The 20,822-nt window shown below is 49.5% G+C and overlaps 2 protein-coding genes across 3 annotated transcripts; both read left to right on the top strand.

Annotated features, from left to right (window-relative positions):
• The first annotated feature begins 524 nt into the window (after positions 1-524).
• Positions 525-11,653, top strand: aftpha (aftiphilin a). Of its 2 annotated transcripts, XM_085278220.1 has the most exons (10): positions 525-714; positions 2,379-3,974; positions 6,788-6,954; positions 7,084-7,213; positions 7,396-7,452; positions 8,043-8,165; positions 8,469-8,529; positions 9,365-9,448; positions 9,960-10,083; positions 10,537-11,653. In XM_085278220.1, exons 2-10 carry the CDS (start codon positions 2,415-2,417, stop codon positions 10,676-10,678), a joined length of 2,448 nt encoding a protein of 815 aa, XP_085134346.1. In that variant the 5' UTR covers positions 525-714; positions 2,379-2,414; the 3' UTR covers positions 10,679-11,653. The 2 variants fall into 2 exon arrangements, with proteins under 2 accessions (XP_085134346.1, XP_085134347.1); XM_085278221.1 differs by lacking the exon at positions 9,365-9,448.
• A 1,567-nt stretch (positions 11,654-13,220) lies between these two features.
• On the top strand, positions 13,221-19,276 carry LOC146573416 (ras-related protein Rab-1A). Its single transcript, XM_085278263.1, has 6 exons — positions 13,221-13,416; positions 14,725-14,797; positions 14,890-14,985; positions 15,059-15,154; positions 16,363-16,494; positions 18,331-19,276. The coding sequence occupies exons 1-6, from the start codon at positions 13,403-13,405 to the stop codon at positions 18,526-18,528; spliced, it is 609 nt and encodes a 202-aa protein (XP_085134389.1). The 5' UTR covers positions 13,221-13,402; the 3' UTR covers positions 18,529-19,276.
• Positions 19,277-20,822: the final 1,546 nt, after the last annotated feature.

The following is a 20,822-nucleotide window of genomic DNA, read 5'->3' as shown; positions in this document are numbered from 1 at the left end:
AAGTGTCGGGTTTATTTCATGCCAGACCCCGGGGCCCACACCAGCTCGAATTTAATGGTTGAGACGCTTTTCCCGTCTCGAATAATTAGACACACGTGTGCTTTAAATCACTGAGGAGGGACTTTAGAAAGGTGCATTCACACAACATATTGTTGTTCTGCAGGTGCTTCCTGTGTGGGTTCTCGCCCACAGTCCAAACAGTCAGTGGGGTCGGGTTAACAGGTGACTCTAAACTGACTAAAGGTGTGAATGTGAACTGGCCATCTGTCTGTCTCTCTCCGTCAGCTCTGCCACAGAGGTGCACCTGTCCAGGTGGACCTCCTCTTGCTCTGAGGCAGCTTGGACTTGTGCCCAGTCCGATTATTTTTCATATTTAGGTCTGCTCAGCGGAGTTTGTAACAGCGCTTTCCACTTAAAGAAATAAAGTTTGGATTTTAAAAAGTGCTGGGAGAGAGGCGTGGTTCAGGAATACTCGAGTACAAGCGGCCAACTGGTGTACATGAGTATGAGTACTCAGTTACATCCATCCACCTGTTCCACCTGGAAGTTTGTGGAGCAGCAGAACGCAGCGGTGCATGCTGGGTGATCGTGAGGCAGGGCAGCAGCAGCAGCCGGCGGACTCCACCTTCAGCACGGGCTTCACAGTCAGCCGTCCCGCTCCGACGACAGCCCGTGTGGAACCGAACCATGGACGCCAGCGGGCGGCCTCTGACGGTGAGCCCGGCTCTTTCCTTCGGGATGAGACAGTTGTTGTCACACGAAACGCTGAGCTAAGCTAAGCTAATGCTAGCTCAGCTGCTTCTTGGCTTGTTGTCGTTGGTGAAGCTAGCTGCGCAGTTAGCAGGAGCAGCTAACGTCAAACCGACTCGTTCCTGAAGGGTCCCCGGCCTGTGTTTATCTGTGTACCGCCGCTGTGTGCCAGCAGAGCCGCCCGGTAAAGTACCAGCATAGTAATCAAGCTGGCTTCAGCTTTCCACACAAGCTGACCGAGCTAGTCCCGCCGAGCTCGGGCTGCTATTAGCCGCCGAGCTGTCCTGCTAGCTTCCCTGTCGGGCTTGGGCTGGGCTCAGACAAGTCGGTTCTGCTCGGGACAAACTCTCAGCCCTCCGTCGTTTAGCCTGCTAAGCTACCTGGGAGTTTACTGAGCCTGCTACGTTAGCTTGTTAGCTGCACTTTAAGCGCTGACGTCAGACAGGTGAGACTGCTGGGGGGGGCTCACAGTGTCAGGTGTAGAACGACTGTCAGGAGGCTGAGCGCCTGTTGAAGGTGACCCCGCTGAGTGCGCAGGTAAACCCATCTTAAACATGTTTACCTGCCCTGACGTTAACACGTCACCGTTTGTGGGGTCTGAGGGGTTAAACGGCTCGCGCTCGCCTGACTGGTCTCTCAGGACTGCATACCTGAAGTCCAGCTCAGCTCTACCAAACACAGGTAGGCTCCGCCCACCGCCGGTCACAGCACAAACACAGGCCGTCCAGGCCAGCAGGTAACCCGAGAGGGACTTCCCCTGCAGAGCTGCAGGAAGGTACCTTCATCAGAAACTCAGGTGTTTCCTTACCTGGCTGGTTGTTTCAGTCCAAACTCAGTGAAATTTTAAAGAGCTGAGGTCTGTGCTCGCTTCAGATCAGGATTTGGAAACGTGATTCAAGCACACAAATACAGTTAATGAAAAGAAATAATGACATCAGGCCCCCACACGCCAGGTGTCAGGGGTCACAGGGTCACAGGGCGAGAGAGAGAGCGCACAGCTGAAATCAGAAGTGAGACAGGAGACAGGTTACTTTAAAAATGGTGTTTGTTTTTATTTAGTGACAAAAATTTTATTATCTTATACATTTGTGAAAGCTGTGTGTGTGATCAGAACTGTGATGTCAGCAGAATAAAGTCATATAGTTTCTGACATCATCATTTTTGTTAATCACATAAATAAATAAGATTATTAGTGATGAGTCAGAGTCCTGTTTAAAGCTCGGTGCTGAACATCAGGTTGATGCTCCGTGTTGTGAGAGGCGTTTGTGTCCACGCCTGTCGACTTCTATCGTGTTCATTCAAACAACACGCTTTCATGTTCACGCTGCAGTGATGATGTGATCCCGCAGCAGTGACATCAGAGCAGGAGGGCGGGGTTTCATTTCCTCATTTCTGTCGATGATGTGTTTGTGACGGTGTGTTTCGCCGTCGCTTTGACGCCGTCTGCACTCTCGGGGCTCGTATTACTCGATGAGCTGTGACTCGAACCTCTCGTTGGAGATCATCGGTGTTGCTGAGAGGCGTGCTCGGCTCCTCGCCGCGTGGATGAAGCGCGCTACTGTTTTTTTACTTATTTTTGAATGTTTGTCCTGTGATTCGCTGCTCACGACGTTCTCTCGCTCTTTCAGGTATAGCCCGGAGGATTCTTCGATCACCGCAGAGTCATGGAGCCAGACGTGATCCGCATGTACTCCTCCTCTCCGCCACCCATGGAGGACGGCGCTGAGGAAGAGGACGATGAGTTCGGAGATTTTGGCACCTTCTCTGGCATCCCGAACAGCATCAGCTTCTCAGAGTTTGACACTCCGACCACTTTTAACCAGACGCAGGCTCTGACCGCCACTTCGCCGCCGGAGCTGATCAACAGCAGAGGGGTGGTGGGCTTCAGCCATGGCTCCACGAATGGCGCCCGCAGCCGCAGTGATGAGCTCTCAAAGGCGAACGGTGTCGTGCTGGCGAGTGCCTCAGAAAGAACTGAGATGAAAAAGGTCCTCGCCAGCTGTGTGGACTTGACTGCGAGCGACACCGCGGATTGTAACGGCGGCGAGGTGCTCACAAACGGGTTTGATGTTCAGGGAAGTCCTTCCTCCCAGAATTCTGTCCATGATCGCATAAAAGGAACGTCCCCCGAGGACACGGGCAGTGCCGGAGGCCCGGAGGACAACTTTGCAGACTTTGCTGCTTTTTCCGATGCTGACGGACGCCTCGACCAGACGGCGAGCTCGCACTGTCCACCGGGCGTCAGCCATAATGTAGAGCAGGGACTGACTTCAGAGGACGATGTCAGGGACACAAACAGAACTGAAAACGACGCATTCTGCTCAGAGTCTCTCTGCGTCCCCGCTGAGACGCCGGACCGGCGTGCTCACATGGATGCTGACTCTCGACAAAGGGATGTGGCCTTGGCGGCAGATTGTGGCGCCTCAGAGGCCGTTTGCACTGACAAACTGTTCGCCGTGAACAGGGCGGATGTAGCTGACAGCAACGGTTCTGTAGACGGCTGCGGTGAAAAGCAGCTCCTGCCCGACACAACCGGAGACAGCGAGGCGAGGCAATCGGATGAGAAGAGCTCCGGGAACGAGACGGAGACCGAAACGGAGACGTCGTTTGGCCGTCCACTGTCCACCGACGCTCTGGAGGAGTACGGCGACGTGAGCACCACGGGCTCGGTGCCCTCGCCCCCACTCCAGGGGGAATCCGCCACACCCGCTGACGACAGCCAGATGGCCGAAGACGGCGACGAAGACTTCGGGGACTTCGGAGACGCCGGCTCTTTCGGCGCTCAAGGCTTCGCAGACTTCGATCAGTTGGAGGTTCAGCACGATCCGGTCGGATTACAGAGTTCTGCTCTGGTGCAGGAAGCTGCGACCGCCAAGGACAACGCAGAAGAAGACGACGACTTTGGCGACTTCAACTCCCCCAAATTTAACTCGGGTGAAAACGAGGGGGAGGAGGGAGGAAAGTTTGCCGACTTCCCTGTGAGCAACAGTTTTGGGAATTTCAGCTCGGCCGGTGGCGGCGAGAGCGACGCCGGGTGGAGCGCCTTCGGGGAGCAGCAGCAGGAGGAGGAAGAGGGGGCTTCATGGGCGGCGTTCAGCGCTGAGACGAGCGTCTCACTTCCTGCAGATAGCAGAGGAGTGGAAGAGGAGAAGCAGGAGGAGGAGTGGCATGAGAGTAAAGCACCTGCGGTCGACGAAGAACCCAGCAGCACTGACAGTCAGCCGGTAAGGGACACTGGGCACACTGGGAGGACTGGGACGTGATTCTGTTTCCCATGTTTAAAATGCAGAGATACTCCAGAAACCTGTGACATCACACTGATTCAGTTAGAGCAGGATTACACGTTTCCTGTCTTAAAGGTCATGATAACGATGTGCTGTCCACAACCCAAACAGGAAGTTAATGTGAAAGCTTTAAATCTGTTCCACTTCCTCTGCTCACACCCAGCTGACTCACACACTTCCGCTGTGCAGATGTGTCGTCCACACACACGACTCTGGGCTCGGAGTTCACCGAGTTAAACAAACCCGAGCATGAAGCGCTCAGACAGGCTGCAGACCCGCGGCGCTCCGTGTCGCTTCAGCACTTTCTGCTGTGGCTGGCAGGCGAACAACACAGTAGGAGGGGCCCGCAGACCGCCGCCACCACGTACTTTGTACACTGTATCCAGGATGTCTTCATCCAGGATCTGCAATATCTGTCAAATTTAAAAAATAGTTTGCAGCTGGAACTTTTTGGGTTAAGTTCTCCTTAAGAGGATCCGTGTGAGGCTTTAGCACCGCTGTCATTAGGTTCCTCCGGATGAAGGTAGAGCTGTTTCTAAACTCTGAGCATGCTCACTCACCTGCTCCTGTGGATGTGCACAGGTGAACTCAGACTGATGATGATGAAGGATGGCAGGTTTGGGTCAGGTGGGAAGGTCGGTCAACATCTCGAATCATGCGCCTGTAGGGACAGGAAGTGATAGGAATTTAGCGTTTCTGATTCCATCATCAATATCACTGATTGATTCCTCATTGGCTCCTGTTTGAGACTCGGCAGCGTATCAAAGACTTTCTGCTGTGGGTCACATGTTTGTGCATGTTGGAGGGATTTCCCTCAGTGTTGGCTCATTACTCAAAGAAATGTCATTAATTACTCAGAGTACTTCAAAGTAACTCAGTATTTTACTTCATTACTTCTGCATTTCTCCATAAAATGTCCTGAAACTCGTTGTGTCATAATAGGGCGGCTCGATTATGGCAAAAATGATAATCTCGATTATTTGACGATATTTATTTAACAATAACAACGTGTTGAATAATGACTTTGCAAAGCTCACTAAACATAGATGTTTACATTTTTCATTTATTTCTTATACTGCAAACATTTGCACTGTTTTATATTATTTTTTAGTGTTGCTCTGTGGTGCAGCTACGACACCGTAGCAAAGTTTACACACTGTGTCTACTTGATCCACGTCTGACTGAACCCATAATGTTTCCACACCACTGAAGTTTTTTACCTCTGTTCAACCAGCAGCAGTCACTCTCCTCTCCAAATAACTGCTCAGCTTTTTGAGCTTCCCTCAGGTCCTCTTAATTGTTGTGACACGTGTTCGAAACGCAGAGCGGTGCGCTCGATTTGCCACACGGAGCAGCGCGAGAGTAAAGCACGAGGGAGGGGCTAATAATCGGCTCAGTCATTTTTAATGATCGTTGAAAGCCCAGATCGTAATCGAGATTAAAATTCGATTAATTGAGCAGCCCTATGTCATCATCACAGTTTAACAACATGAGGTCACAGCCCCACACACCAACACGCTGCTCTGCGCTAAATCAAATCACCTTTATTGTCACATCACGTGTGCAGCTACACGGTACAGCACATGCGAGTGAAATTCTTGTGTGCGAGCTTCACAAGCGACAGAGGTGTGCAAAAAATACAATAACATAAAACAAGCAAAATATAAGGATGGTAATAAATATATGTACAATATAAGAGTGTATGCATTACTGGATGTGTGTACTAAATATGTTTTTCTACGTGTGTGTGTGTATTTTACATATTAAATAGAGTAAACAATAAATAAAATATACAGGTTGGTAGTTGCTAATGACACGCGTGATCGTTCTCTTAGTGTTTAGGTATGAACACAAAGCAAAGATGGAAACCAGCACGGTCGTCATGGTGATTCTACTGTAGAAACATGAACAGGTAGACTGTTGAAGTTCAGCTTTAACATCACTCTGGGCTCTCGGCTAGCTTAGCACTAGCATGCTGTCTGTGCAGGTGCTTGTGTTAGCAGCATAATGCGGTTTCTTCATTATCTCGTCCTTTAGTCCAATAAAAATCAAAGTAGTGTCCACGTCCACGCAGACCGCCCCTATTTTCCTCCTCCGGCACACAAACTCAAATCAGCTGATTGAATTCCAAGGAACTGGAAGACTGGGGATTCCAGTCACGACGTGACAGCGGCTCGATAAGTTGGCCCAGAGTTTATCGACCCCTCTGTGAGTTAAACAGCAGCAAAGTGATCAAAGTTTAATATTAGAAACATGTAAAGTCAGTAAACACAACACAGACTGAAAGCTAGGGATGGGTATCGTTTAGGTTTTATCCGATACCGGTGCCAAACCGGTACTTTTGACACGGTGCTTAAACGGTCTGGTTACTGCCGTTTATGACAGAACCGGTGCCATGATACCGGTACCCATTCCTACTGAAAGCAGCGAGAAGTGTCTGCAGGGAAGTCATTCAGACTGTCAGTTTATCAGCACAGACAGATGTTTATTGTCCATTTCTGAGGGACTTAAATCCACAGCAGCCGTTACATAATAACAACGAAACCATTAAAAACCTGCAAACTGGTATGACAGTGTGAATAAGGCCAGTCTCACTGTGGGCTCGTACAGCACGAAGTTAAAGCAGATATGAACCAGCAGCTCTGCCCTTTGGACTCTTTGCACCATCACCTTCACCTGAGGGTGAAGCGCCCCTTTAACTGTAGTCAGGCCCAGACTGTGAAGTTGAGTCTGACGCTGCCATCTCTCTGCAGGCATCGCTGTTCAGCCGTGTGGAGAAGCTGTTCCAGGTGAGCTTCCCTCAGAGCGCCACCCGACTGCTGGAGGACCAGGTGGTGTCCCTGAAGGCTGTCCTGGAGCCTCCTGAGGACAGACGCCCCGGAGCTGAGGAGGGGGAGGAGAAGAAATCGTCATGCAAGAGGTGAGGGTCTCCTCAGCGAACCTCCTGGTTATGAGTGATCCATAGGTGTTTCCGTACCCGCTCCATTAAGAGCTGCTCCCACTCATGAACCCTGTTTTTGACTCCGCTGCGTCTGATTGGCTGCCACAGGTCCATGTACGGTGGCGTGTGGACGCAGCTTCAGGACATCCACGAGGCGTTCGGCCTCAGATACCAGTGGGGCGGCTCCCACTGCAACAAAGCACTGCTCTGCTGCCTCGGCATCGACACCAGAAACATCGTGAGTACACGCTGCTCCCCTCTGAATGCGTCGTCTCCTAGCCCCGCCCAGATACTCTTCAACATAGACTGTAGATAAAAGATGGTTCCTGGTCATTTGTTGGTATGACTAAAGGCGTTCCTGCTGAGGCGGCAGCTGCGCTCGAGGTTTGAATCCTAATCGGTCTGATTTCCATGTTTCAGCTGTTCACAGGACAGAAGAAGCAGCCGGTCATCGTGCCCATGTACGCCGCCGGCCTGGTGAGTGCATCCAACAGACTCTATTTACAGCGACATAAAGTCAGGTTTACTCATGCAGCACGTTTAAGATGTTACTAACAGCTAAATTAAAGCCGCAGGTAAATAAAGATGAGCGCTCAGCTCCACAGTGACTGTGAAGGATCAGCTGTTGATCAGCTGATGTAAGCAGGGGAGGGAGGGGGACAGAAAACTGCTTCCTGCTTGATTTCAGGACAAGATGAAGATCTTTAAGTTTTGGGAACTTGAGAACAGGAACAGTGGTGATACAGACAGTTTCATTACGGCAGGAACATCAGTTATTCTCATTTCTAGCTGTGAAACGCTGACAGGTACGTGCGTTTGGGAACTTCAGATGTGACGCAGGATGAAGTTGATACCTTGACCTAAAAGTCAGAGGTCAAGTTTTCTGAAAATCTCGTGACTGCAGTAAATGAAACATCACAGACTTTCACATTTGTACCATCCATGCATCTACGAGGAGGCCGCCAGGCAGCGCTGCAGGCTGTTTAAACGCGTTTGTCATTTGAGGTGTGTGTGTGTGTGTGTGTGTGTGTGTGTGTGTGTGTGTGTGTGTGTGTGTGTGTGTGTAGGGGATGCTGGAGCCAACCAAAGAGCCCGTGAAGCCCGTCTCTGCTGCAGAGATGATCGCCTCAATCGCGCAGGCGCCGCCGCTGGTACCTGAGAAAAGCTCCTGTCCTACAGACTCGGTCCAGGTGAGACGGGGAGGCGGGCCGACAGGTGACCTCCGAGCAGGATTCAAATACAATGTGATTGGCTGATAGTGAGAAACGCTGACTGCCACAGTTTGAATCTTTGTTTTTGACTTTTTGACGTCGTTTCCTCCAAGCGATGACAGGTGAAGTCCTCGCCGTCACGAGGGCGAACAACAGCTGTGACATATGTAACATGAGGAATTAACCCTGACACCATTCCCACGTGTGGGCGTGTCCTTGTGTTTAAACATGATTCTCACACACACCTGGTACATGACTGACCTGCTGCCTCTCCTCCTGCAGGAGGCGCTCCCACCCGTCCAGTTCGACTGGAGCAGCAGTGGCCTTACCAACCCGCTTGATGGTAGGTGACCCCGCTGCCTCTGCCGCACTGACTCCTCCTCCTCCCGCTCACAGCTCTTCTCTTCTTCCACTTCCTCTATTTATTGTAGTGTTTCCTGTTAGCTGCTTCAGTTTGTACTTCACAGCCAATCACACACCAGGAGGCGATCTGTGTATAAAACAACCATCAGTCACTTCCTGTTTCCTGACTGAGTCGCTGTGGCCCACAGTCACAGATGTCAGAGGGCGCCCAATGATGCCATGTCTTTGTTGGTGAACCGTCCCCTCACTCTTATTTTGAAAGTTCATTCGCTTCCTTGCGTCAGCCATCAGTGACGCTCGCTGAAGTCTGAAAACTCCATAAGAGGCTGACTGCGGCGCCGTGCTGCTGTGTCATGTGTTCATAACGTGTGGTCTACCAGTGTGTGCTGCGTCATCGCTCTGCGGGGGCGGTGTGCCACCTGACCTGCACGTATGTGTTCAGGTCACCTCGTAGGGTTCCAGAGCGGTTTGCAGTCCCTGAAGCATCAGTAACTCAGCAGGCTGGAGCTGCTGTGGTTTCAGAGGAAAACTGAAGGCTCCGCCTCCCATTCTAATTTTAAATACTTTAGGACCAACAAGCCTGCAGTGTGAGAGCGAAGTGCTCTGATTGGATAACACGGTCCTAAATGCTCCTCCCACCTGCTACAGTCCAAACGTCGTGGGCTTCAGTGAAGCGGTGCACTGAGCATGTGCAGACTGTGAGAAATCTGCTGCATGTGGAAACGATCGTCTCCGGTTTCTCTCACTGACTCTGCTGCATGTGTCTCTCTCTCTCTCTGACTGTGTGCGTTAACCTCGCTCGCCCGGCTCTGCAGCCAGCGGAGGCTCGTCTCTCTTAAACCTGGACTTCTTTGGTCCTGTGGAGGACTCAGGCTCCAGCAGCTCACCCTCCATCCCAGGTCAGCTCCAGCATCCTCCTCCTTTGAATTAACCTCCATCTGCTCCTCTCACTCACCGCACTCTCGTGCTTCCTGACCGGGTCACATGACCATCCCGAGGTTTGATCCTGGTGCTAATTTTAATGTCATTTTAGTCACGTGACTGCTTCCCAGCTCAGATTTTTAAAATCATGAATGATGTCCTGACTGATGCTGGTGTGTGGGGTGGTCGGCACAGGAAGGTCGGTATGAGGTCATGTGACTGTCCCGCAGGCAGCAGAAAGCGAGGCGGGTCCGCCGGGTGCTCACCATTTAAGCACACGCTGATCTCAGAACGGATCGCTGCGGCGGACACGCCTCACAGCTGCTCCAGTCCTTCAGTTTCTCTTTTAATCACGCCAAGCACAACCGTTTTTGTGCAGGTGCGAACCTCCGAGGAGGAAGCTCCCGGCTCGCCTCCTCCGAGTTTCTCACTGTTGGATTGTTGGTGAAGTTTAAGCTCCGCCTCCCTGATCTTTCTTCTGCATTTCAGGCGTCGACCCCGAGCTATTCGAACTGACCACCGCCAAGCTGGACTCGGGCAGCTCCGGGAGCCGCATGGCCGACGCCTTCGCCCGCCTGATGTCCACCGTGGAGAAGACCAGCACCTCCACCAGGTCAGAGGTCAAAGCGCTTCTGGTTTGTCCCCAATTTCCTGTGAAAGCATGAAATCAGGATCGGCTGCAGGTGGAACTCCTGAGGAATGACCTCACAGCTGACGCTCAACTATGATTGGCTATGGCTAAATATAAGTGGAATAACAATTTAAAGTACTGTGGTGAATTTTGGCGTGAATCTGTGAACGCTCCGGTGTGGATCCACATTCAGCAGACGTCCACCTGACAGCTCAGGCCTGTGTGTGCGTGCGTGTGCGCGCACGCGTGTGTGTGTGTGTGTGCGCGTGCGTGTGTGCGTGCGTACGCTGCTGTGTGTCAGACATGCAGGTCATTCACACTCAGCTGATCTGGGTGCAGTTTGTAACAGTTTGTGTCAGTGGCACACTGATGATGTCATCAACTACAAATGTTATGTTCATGCGTTTAAAAAACTGGTCACTTCCTGTTTGGCAGGAAGCCGAGGAAAGATGAGAATCTGAGCGAGGAGGCGGCCAAAGTGATTGCGGCGCTGCCCGACCTGTCCTTCATGCAGGCCAAGGTGCTGATGTTTCCCGCCACGCTGACGCCGCTCGGGTCACACGCCACGCCAGACTGAAGCCCCGGCCACGCCTCCAGACATCACCTGCTCACTCTGCTGGCCCCGCCCATTTTATCAAGCTCTTGTTTTTTTTAATTAAGTTAGCTTTTTGTTGATTTTCAGTTATTTCTCTGGATAAAGTGAAGCTTTTCTCATTATTTGGTGGGGCACGGCGTGGAGGAGGGGCAGCACGTGGTAAAGCTGACAGGAAGTGGGATTTGTGCGTTCAGGCCGTGTCGGGTGTGTGTGTGTGTTGTTGTCGTGTGTGTAAATAATCAGGGATTCAATGTTTTTGTTTTTTTTTTGTTTTTAAATGGGCTCCTTGATTCCTGCTGATTTTACACGTGTGGGGGCGGAGCTTGAAGGAAGCTGAATCAAACTGAAGTGGAAGTTTCTGTGAATTCATACATTTATATACGTATATATAAAATCTGAATCTATTTATGGACTTGAAACCACACTGCCTGCAGAATCCCGCCGAGTGTTTCGTCCCCTCGTCTTCGTTCGTCCTTCAGTTTTAATCTGTTTGTTTTTTTTCCGTGAAGCTTTTTAAAATAATCCTGTACACCCTCGCTCGTCTGTTTTTGTTCTTCACGCCGGCGCGTCTGCCATCAGACGTTCCGGTTGTTACTTTGTTTAAAAACGGGACGATCGGTTTCGAGCGTCGGCGAGCTGAAGGCCGCTCGCATCGAAGGGGAACGAAGGGACCAACGGCTGCTTCCATCGGTCTGTTTTCTGTTGCTCATACTACTGTCGGCCGAGCCTGGAGGATTTTGCACATTGTAAAGATGAAATGGATGTAATCATAGTTCACTGTGGCTTTAGACTGTGTGCAGTTAAACTATGGACTGTAAATGTACGGGGAGTTCCTATGGGACACGGAATCAGTGGGAGAGCCTGTGGGAGGTTATCATGCATGCCCAGGTTCTTTCAGACCACTGTGTAAATTTGACTTTTAGTGTACACAACAAATTAAACTAATTTAAGAGAAAAGCTGCTGCCTCGCCTCCTTTGTGCTCCTCCTCTGTTTGTTTGGTGTGAAGTTGCTGTTTAAGGGTTCAGCTCGGGGCAGATCCAGAGGCACAAAAGCAGCTGATTTATTCAACTTCTCAATTCAGTTTCATTTATAGATGTCAAATCACAACAACAGTCTCCTCAAGGTGCTCAATGCTGTAAGGTAAAGAAAATGATGCAGAGAAGAAACCAACAATTATATGATCCCGTCTGTCTCCTGAATCCAAACTGGAAGCTGGTTCCACAGAAGAGGGGCCTGAAAACTGAAGGCTCTGCCTCCCATTCTACTTTTAAATACTCTAGGAACAACAAGTAGGCCTGCAGAGCGAGAGCCAAGTGCTCTAATAGGGTGATATGGTACTACAAGGTCATTAAGATAAGATGGGGCCTGATTATTTAAGAGCTTGTATGTGAGGAGCAGGATTTTGAATTCTGGATTTAACAGGAAGCCAAAACAGGAGAAATCTGCTCTCTCTTTCTAGTCCCTGTCAGGACTCTTGCTGCAGCATTTTGGATCAGCTGAAGGCTTTCAGGGAGTTTTTAGGACTTCCTGATAATAATGAAGAAAGAACTCGGCAGGCCTACTGAACATGCCAGTCTCTGCTCTACATATGAGGACACTGATTTTAAATTATCAGTGACATTAATGACGTTTTACTTTGACTCTCAGTTCCCGTGTGACACAAAGCAGTTATGCATCTGAGTGTGCGTGATGACCAAAGAGTTTGAGATTATGAGGTGCTGCCAGCAATGCACTCAGGGAGGTAGGTGCTGTCAGCACGTCCAGTCAGCATCAGCACTGGATCTTTATTCTTCTCTCAAAGAGGAACTCTTTCACACATGCTCAGAAGATTCGGGTTCTGTTTGGCTCTACCTTCACATGTGAACAAACATTGTCAGTGATCGAGTTTAACAACACACAGTCTCTCAGTGACAGTGAAGCTGACTTTAATGCACTTTTTCATGATTTCTCTCACTGAACAAGAAAAAGAACAGAAACACTTCAGTTCAAGTTAAAAGTCTCTGAAATTTTGCGAATTTTATTTTGTTTTGAGAAATGGTAATTACATAGTTGTAAAATGTCAGTGTCACTATCCAGCAGCACTTTAACAGATTAAAAGAATATTGAGCAGAACTGAGTTCAGCCTTTTACTGTGTCTCTCCACATCAGCCCCGTCTAATGTGGCCCCCTGGGAACATTAAGTTGGTCATCCTGATACAGACAAACAAAATCTAAATGAACTGATAACTAACAAGAAATGTACATCTTTACAGAGTTCTTCACTCAGACGGAAACTACACCCAAAATCCTCATGCTTGTCTCGCCACTCATCACCAGGGCTGGGTCGTCTAAAGAACGAATGTATCACACATCAACACAGCAACGTATACCTGGCAAAAACTGCCAATAAAATATAATAGCGCACGTTAAAAATATATGTATACGTTTTAAGTATAACACGTCATCTTGTTTGTGTGTCTTGACGACGTGTAAACGCCCATCTTCACAGAACTACATTACTCATGATTCCAATCTGCGGCGTTTCCGGGTAGGTAGTGAGACAGCCATATTTGATTCGATTATGCTGTTCTGGCTGCGACGGGCAGTTTAGCCACTCCATCAGAAAAAACGGTGTTTTTTCTTCACTGCGAGGCCAGTTACAGATTAATCCGCGACGACCTGCAGCTGAATCCACCGCAGTGACGGTTCTGAGCCTGTAGTCAACGATGAATCCTGAATAGTAAGTGTCAGTTTGATGTCGGCTGTGACCGTTCCGGCGGAGTTGGAAGATTAGCCGAGGAGCTATGCTAAGCTAAGCTAATGAAAGCGCAAGCTAGCCGGGCGGACTGAAGATGACCGTCCACTGCTTTGTCTCTCAGTTCCGTTAACGGGCTGTGAACGCAGCGTAGACCGAGTGACAGCGCTCAGATATAACACCAAAGGGCCGCCTAATGGCACGGTTGTCCGGGCTCCGTGCGCCTGAACCGGCGGATTTTTCGATTTCGCTAACAGTTTGTCAGAGACGCTAGCCACTAGCATGCTAACAGCAGCTACGTAGCTTAACGGTCAGGGTGTGTTATTGACCCACAGGCTCGGCTCACTCGGTTCGATTCCAGTGTCAGGCCCGGGGTTCGGGTTTCAGCTCCGTCAGTGAACCCGAACCGGGCTGGGTGTGACGTATGCGCCGCAAACGGGAAGTCTGCCCGTTATTGGGTAATATGTTGTTACTTCATTGCAGTTGACACCAACGAACAGCTGATCCATCAGATAATCGATTAACCAATCGGGCGTTTAGCCCCCACGGTGTACTTTAACCAGAATCCACAGTACTTTGATCGTTTAGTCAAGTCAAAGGGCTGCTGAACATTATCACACATTAAGATACACAAAGCCTGTTTACTTAAAGTATGAACAGGAGTTTCAGCGTTCCTGCTGTGTTCATGTGTGTGTGAGGTACAGGACACACACACACAGGCTTCGTTCATCCTGTGTTACTGCAGCTGAAACATCATCATTGTCGCTTCTGTGTATATATACAGCTTATAACTTAATAACAGACTTCTGCTGTCAGCATATCAAATATTTGAGTAACAAATAAAGTCAAAACAGAACAATTAAATATTCTGTGTTATAGCAGGTAATGTAGTAATAATGGGAGATTATTAACAGAATAATATGAGTATTAATGTTGATGACTGATTATGATGTCACTCCTTGTTTTTAATCAAAGTCAACATCTGACTCGTTATCGTTAATTGAACAAAGTCTGTTCAGACACGTTCTTCCAAACTGTGTCACTAAAGTGTCTGCAGGTAAAAACACCTGTTAGTCCCGAGGAACACCTTATCTTGCCTCAAGTGCTTTCCTGTGTGTGTGTGTGTGTGTGTGTGTGTGTGAAGCCCCGCCCACAGTAAAAGTCCAGCACGGAAGCAGCTGTGTGTTGTTGGACTTGTTTTCTTTAAAGGAGCATGCACACCAAACACACACTCATAAAGACCGGCAGCAGTGTGACGCGTGTGTGTAATGATGATGTTTTCTGTCTTCACAGTGACTATTTATTCAAACTGCTCCTGATCGGGGACTCTGGGGTTGGAAAGTCGTGTCTCCTGCTCCGGTTTGCAGTGAGTGTTTCTGACACAATGTTGTCATGGTAAACTGCATTTTGTAGCACAGATTCACCTGTGTGTGTGTGTGTGTGTGTGTGTGAGAGCAGGATGACACGTACACAGAGAGCTACATCAGCACCATTGGCGTGGATTTCAAGATCAGGACTATCGAGCTGGACGGGAAGACCATAAAGCTGCAGATTGTAAGCACACGATTGGTCACACGCGGTGATGATGTCACTCTGCTCTGACTGACGCTCTGCTTTTCCTCCTCAGTGGGACACGGCGGGTCAGGAGCGCTTTCGCACCATCACGTCCAGTTACTACAGAGGAGCTCACGGCATCATTGTGGTTTACGATGTGACGGACCAGGTGAGTGCCGACGGCGCTCAAAGCGTGACGTGTGTGGTGTGCAGCAGGGCTCAACGTGGCTGATGACCTGGGACAGCTGCTCACGGTGTCGGTACCTGACAGCAGCCCTAAAACTCAGCATGCACTCACCCACTTTAAAGCTTGTTATGTTTTCTGATACACGGTTATAAGATCTACATATTAATCTGTGGCAGTCAGCACCGCCGCCTCACAACAGGAAGGCTCCAGCTGGTGCTTCCTGCGTGGATTCTGTGTTTGTTCTCCGGCTCCCTCCCGCAGTCCAAACACATGATAAAAACAGTCTGAAGGCTCGGTGGTAATAACAGAAGCTCAACTAGCGGCGCTGATGAAGGAAATACAAACAGTTCGATTCTGACCCGTAACATCTGCTCAGATGCAGGAAGTGCTCATCAGCAGCATGTTTTCCATAAGCTGCTGATGGTTTCAGCGACAGAGACGTCTGTGAGTCTCCAACAGGTCCAGTCAGTCATTGATGAGCAGGGTGGGGGGGGGCACCCTGAACGAGGGATGAGCTGCTTCTCACATGTCCAGCTTACCAAAATAAAAGCCTTGTTCAGAAGCTAACTGAGGGCCAGGATCTAGATGTTTTATGTCGTTTTTGCACTTCCTGCTCACTTGTCTTGATATTGATTATTTTTGTTAATTTCATCTGTTCCGTAGTGGAAAATGGCCAGTGCTCTTATTTTGAAAGTTCAGTCTTCAGACCCTTCCCATCTCGTGTTCATTGGCCAGTAGATGTTCAGCTTCACTCGCTGCTCAAACACAGCGACTGAAGAGCAGCGAGAAAACCGGCCGGACAAGTTCAGACACACAATGCAGCCTGACACAGGAACACGCCCTGCAGCAGCCTCGCTGAGCGAGCAGCCGACCTGACGTGTTTCTGTTCTGTTGGACGGCTCCCATCATGCGGGACAGACCCAATGTTAAACTTGCTGTTTAATGTCAGACACACAGATTCACAAAGGTGTGCAGGGAGGAGGAGGATTGGTTCCTGCCTGCACCGTATGTACAGGAGCATGCACGCACTCTGAACACACGCAGGAAGTGAGGTGGGGTCAGGGAGGGGCTGTCTGTTGGGTATTTGGCATAATTGTGTATGAAACTGTGAAATGAGTGGAGTAAACACCGCCCCCTGCAGGCGGCTGTCGGCAGTGTGAAAAGCTCTGTGTTCACGTCTCTGTCCTCAGGAGTCCTTCAACAACGTCAAACAGTGGCTACAGGAGATCGACCGCTACGCCAGCGAGAACGTCAACAAGCTGCTAGTAGGCAACAAGTGTGACCTCACAACGAAGAAGGTCGTGGACTACACCACAGCTAAGGTAAGAGGTCACAGTCTTCCATCAGTGGGCGACAGAAGCACTCGGCGTCCGTAGGTCAGTTAGGATAGAAGGGACTGTTCTGGGGTCAGCCATCAGCACGCTGTCGCCACGTGTCAGGAAGTAGAAAACATGAGTAAGTGGATGCAGATGCAGAGTCAGCACAAGAGGAGGAAGCTGCTGCGCTGACACTCGCTGTGCCATCAGGCCTGTGCTGAGAGTTCCTCCACCTTTGACCTCTGATAATGAAGATTATGGAGTTATATTTATGTCAAAGGCGGCGCGTGACGGAGAAAAAACACGGATCCTCCTCGCAGTTACACTCCACACACGTGACACACGTCAGCCCCTGGGTAAACCCGGCCGTTTGTCACTACTTTGGATTTGACCTCTTTGACCTCCACATTTCACCTTGTTTGTTGTCACCGTTTTCAGCACAAACGGTTCCTTTGGACACACGGAGTCAGCACAACTGATCTAAGGTCAGGCTGGAAACATCAAATCAGAGCAGAAAAAAGTTATATTTTACTGTAACAACCACAAACATTAACGAATCATTTTCATAACTTGAAGTACAAATAGAAATTGTACATTTTAAAACCCATACACACGTTTTGTAAACAACAGTTTGTTGCTATTTACTTAAAACTGCAGCCGAGGCGTTTTTCCAAACTATTTACAGAACAATCAGCTGTTCTGCATCAAAGTCACACAAATGATTTTTAATTTTTACTTTCGGTCCGTTGTAAGATAAAGGAGAACGTCACAGCCTGATACCTGCAGGCCTGAGGGTGACATTCAGCATTGTTCTGACACACAACAGAACTACACACTCCAAACACGCCAAATCGCTCACATCTTAAAACTCTCTTTCGCTCGCTCCTTCTTGCCGCTGTCACTCTTAAAACTTCCCAGTCTTCCTAAACAACCAAGCGCCATGTTGCCATATCATTGATTTAAATTGGTTTTTATTTTTCCACAAATAGGAAAGCGTGGAGTTGTTTGGCTTTTGCTTTTGCTTGAAAGCAGCGAGCGCTCTCGACCGCCGTCCTTAGAAGACGCTGTTTTTACCGTTTCTTCCCTCCGCAAACACGACGATGGTGTTGGAAATGCTGAGCTGGCAGCAGATCACTTACTCCAGGAACCAGACGATTCATCTGTTTTTTGATTGGCACAGAAACAGTATCAAGTATAGCTTTGGTCCAAACAGACAGACAACAGCACGTACGCGCTTCAGACGGCGCCTGCACCTGTACACGGCTCTGCAGCATGAGAGCGACCCACTTCAGCTCTCGGTGGTCCCACTCGTGGCTGCTGAGCGCTACACCTGTGACTCATGAATCTGTGTCTGATGAATTGAACTGTTTGCGGGTTTTGCGACTTCCTGAGAACGCGTCAGTTTAAAAGCCGCAGTAACCCGTGTTCCAGCTGTGCGACGGGCAAATGGGGTCTGAGGGGACTGAGTCACTGCGGGAGCCTCTGCTGGACGTCAGAGGAACTGCAGCTGTTTTTCAAATCAAATCACTTTTATTGTCACATCACATGTGCAGGTACATTGGTACAGCACATGTGAGGGAAATTCTTGTGTGCGAGCTTCACAAGCAACAGAGTTGTGCAAAATACAAGAATGGCTACATCTGAAACTAATAAATATATGTACAATATATAATAGTATTTCTGGATGTGTATACTAAATATTTTTGTGTGTGTGTGTGTGTGTGTGTGTGTGTGTGTGTGTGTGTGTGTACACATATTTTACAAATAAACAAATAAAATATATAAAAATATGTGTTTGATGTGAAGCGATCCACTCACAGTGTGCCCCTCCTCCCTCTGTAGGAGTTTGCAGATAACCTGGGGATCCCCTTCTTGGAGACGAGCGCCAAGAGCGCCACCAACGTGGAGCAGGCCTTCATGACCATGGCGGCCGAGATCAAGAAGCGGATGGGCCCGGGCGCCACGGCCGGCGCCGCCGAGAAGTCCAACGTCAAGATCCAGAGCAAGCCAGTCAACACCTCGTCTGGGGGCTGCTGCTGAGGCCCGAAACCGCCACACGCCGAACCCGCCCCTCCCCCGAGTCTCAATGTAACCATGGCAACCACAGAGTGTGAGAGAGAGAGAGAGAATGAGACAGCACGAGTGAGAGAGAGACTGAGTGGTTTGTAATTGTGTGTGCAGCTCCACCAGGCCCCACCCCTTTGTCAAAGACCCCGCCCTCGCCCCCACCCACACCGGGCTTTCTTCTAATTTCCTAAAAGTAAAGCGACGTGTCCCATTTTTAACAGTGAAGCCCCGCCCCCGTCTCCTCTCACAGCTCGAGTTATTCGGCCCGCCCAGTGAAGCACATGCTTAAACCAGCATCATGCATGCCCCGCCCCCGCCCCGCCCCCACTGATCCAACTTCACAGGGCCGCCCTGAAAATGCCGTGCCTTCAGGCCGCAGACCCTCGTCACATTCTTGCCTTCGGCGCTCTCGTGTTGTTGGCTGAGAACTCCACCCCCCCCCCCCTAACATTCCTGTACGCGCCCATAAGCATGTGCTGCATCTGGACGGGTTCCTTCGCCCATGTTTCTCCACCTACAGCACAACCACGCCCGGAGAAGAGCCCTGCTGAAGAAGAAGCTCCAAACTGTACATATTTATACATACATGTATGATCTGCAGAGTAGAGCAGCGGCGGCGACGCGCTGCACGTAGAAATCTCAGCACGTGATTTGTGGCTGCGGACGTGACGTTTTTGTGGCACAAATTCAAATATTAAACCATGAAGGAGATCTTTGATAACTGCTCGTGCTCCTGCTGTCTTTCTTTACTTCCTGTCAGACCTCACACCTGGGCACGCCCAGCGCTCACTTTATTAGGCTTCAGGCCGCTTAAACTAAACCAGAAACAAATGAAGGTAAAACCACCTTAATGTCATTCAACGTTGTCATGGTAACTGGTGCTGCACATGTGACCTGCACTGGAGCAGGCTAGAGGGCAGCACCTGGTTACCAATCAGATCTCAAGAAGCTTCCTGTGCGAGCAGACGGAGGGTCTGAAGTTAGCTCGAGTGTCAGAAACCACACGTACGTATCGTACGCAGGCTCCCGCGACCCTCAGTGTTACACTACACAACATAAATGTCGCACATAAACTACAGTTTTTATTAAAGGGTCATAAACAGGATCCTGTGGGTACAGCCGTGCACACCGCTCGCAGAGTCAGAAGAACATCCGGCAAACCTCAGCGTGCCATCACTGAGCGAGGCGACAGCGCCTCTAACAGGACGGGCGCTCGATGCCCCAAACCTCTGCTACAGAGGAGTCTGCGTGTACGAACACTGGGGGACGAGAGGAGGAGCACATCCAGGTGCTGCTGCAGGTTCCCTCCAAATCCGTACGTCCCCACAGCCAAACGGCTGCAAGACGGTGAAAACATTTAAGTTGCAGCAAAGTAAAAACTCTTTCTGCTTTTTAAGTTTTTCTTAAAGATGGAATAGAAAGTAATCTTCCTCCACAAAGACCTTAAACTCTGAGCTCTAAAGGCTTCTGTGGCACTCTCAGACCTCCGTACCTCAGCTCTGTCCTGTTCCTGGTCTTTATTACACTCTAGTTGAAGGTTTTGAATTTTGTGTCACTTCCTGTCTCTGATTATTTCAAACACAAAAAATGCAAAATCCATAAAAAGATGAAGACAGGACAACCAGGACCAGGTGATCCAGGTGAGCGCTCAGCCTCCAGTGATGATCCTGAGCTGATAACCAATCACTGATCAGTCCTCGTATATCGTCGACTGGATGATTAGAAACGATCAGCTGTGATTTCAGAGATTTTAAAAAGTTCTGCCCACTCTGAGGGTCAGTCAGCTGGTGCAGGTGCAGCAGGAGGGGAGGAGTCAGAGAGCAGGTGGGGTTACCATGGTAACCGAGTTCCCTCAGCTGAGGACGAACAAACTTTTACACAAACCTGGCTTCTGTAAAGAAAAAACTAAAAGGATTTTTTGGATAAACTACAAATATTCTTGAATGTTCAGTCTTAGAGCTGTTGACACTTCTGCGGGGTTGGCAACAGTACAGACGTCCTGCACAGCAGCCTTTAAATAACCGTCACTCTGCCTCAGTTTGTTTATCCGCAGCTTTATGAACAAACATAATGTGACACGTACAGATTTCACAACAACTTCCACGTGAGCTTTAAATGAGCGTCCTTCCTTTAACTCTAAGCTCTCCTCTTCCTCTCCTCTCTCATGTTTGTCCATCTCTGAGTGAACTTTGCTCTGTCTGGTCTCTCCCTGTGAAATAAGCAGCTGGACCTTTAGCTGCAACACACTGAGACAAAGTTTGTGATGT

The sequence above is a fragment of the Mchenga conophoros genome, linkage group LG6 (genome assembly GCF_057382185.1).
Source record: "Mchenga conophoros isolate Kocher_MC1m ecotype Shallow Benthic linkage group LG6, M_conophoros_male_GT1.1, whole genome shotgun sequence".
In the NCBI taxonomy this organism is placed as follows: Eukaryota; Metazoa; Chordata; class Actinopteri; order Cichliformes; family Cichlidae; genus Mchenga; species Mchenga conophoros.
This window is presented reverse-complemented; position numbering and strand designations above follow the sequence as displayed.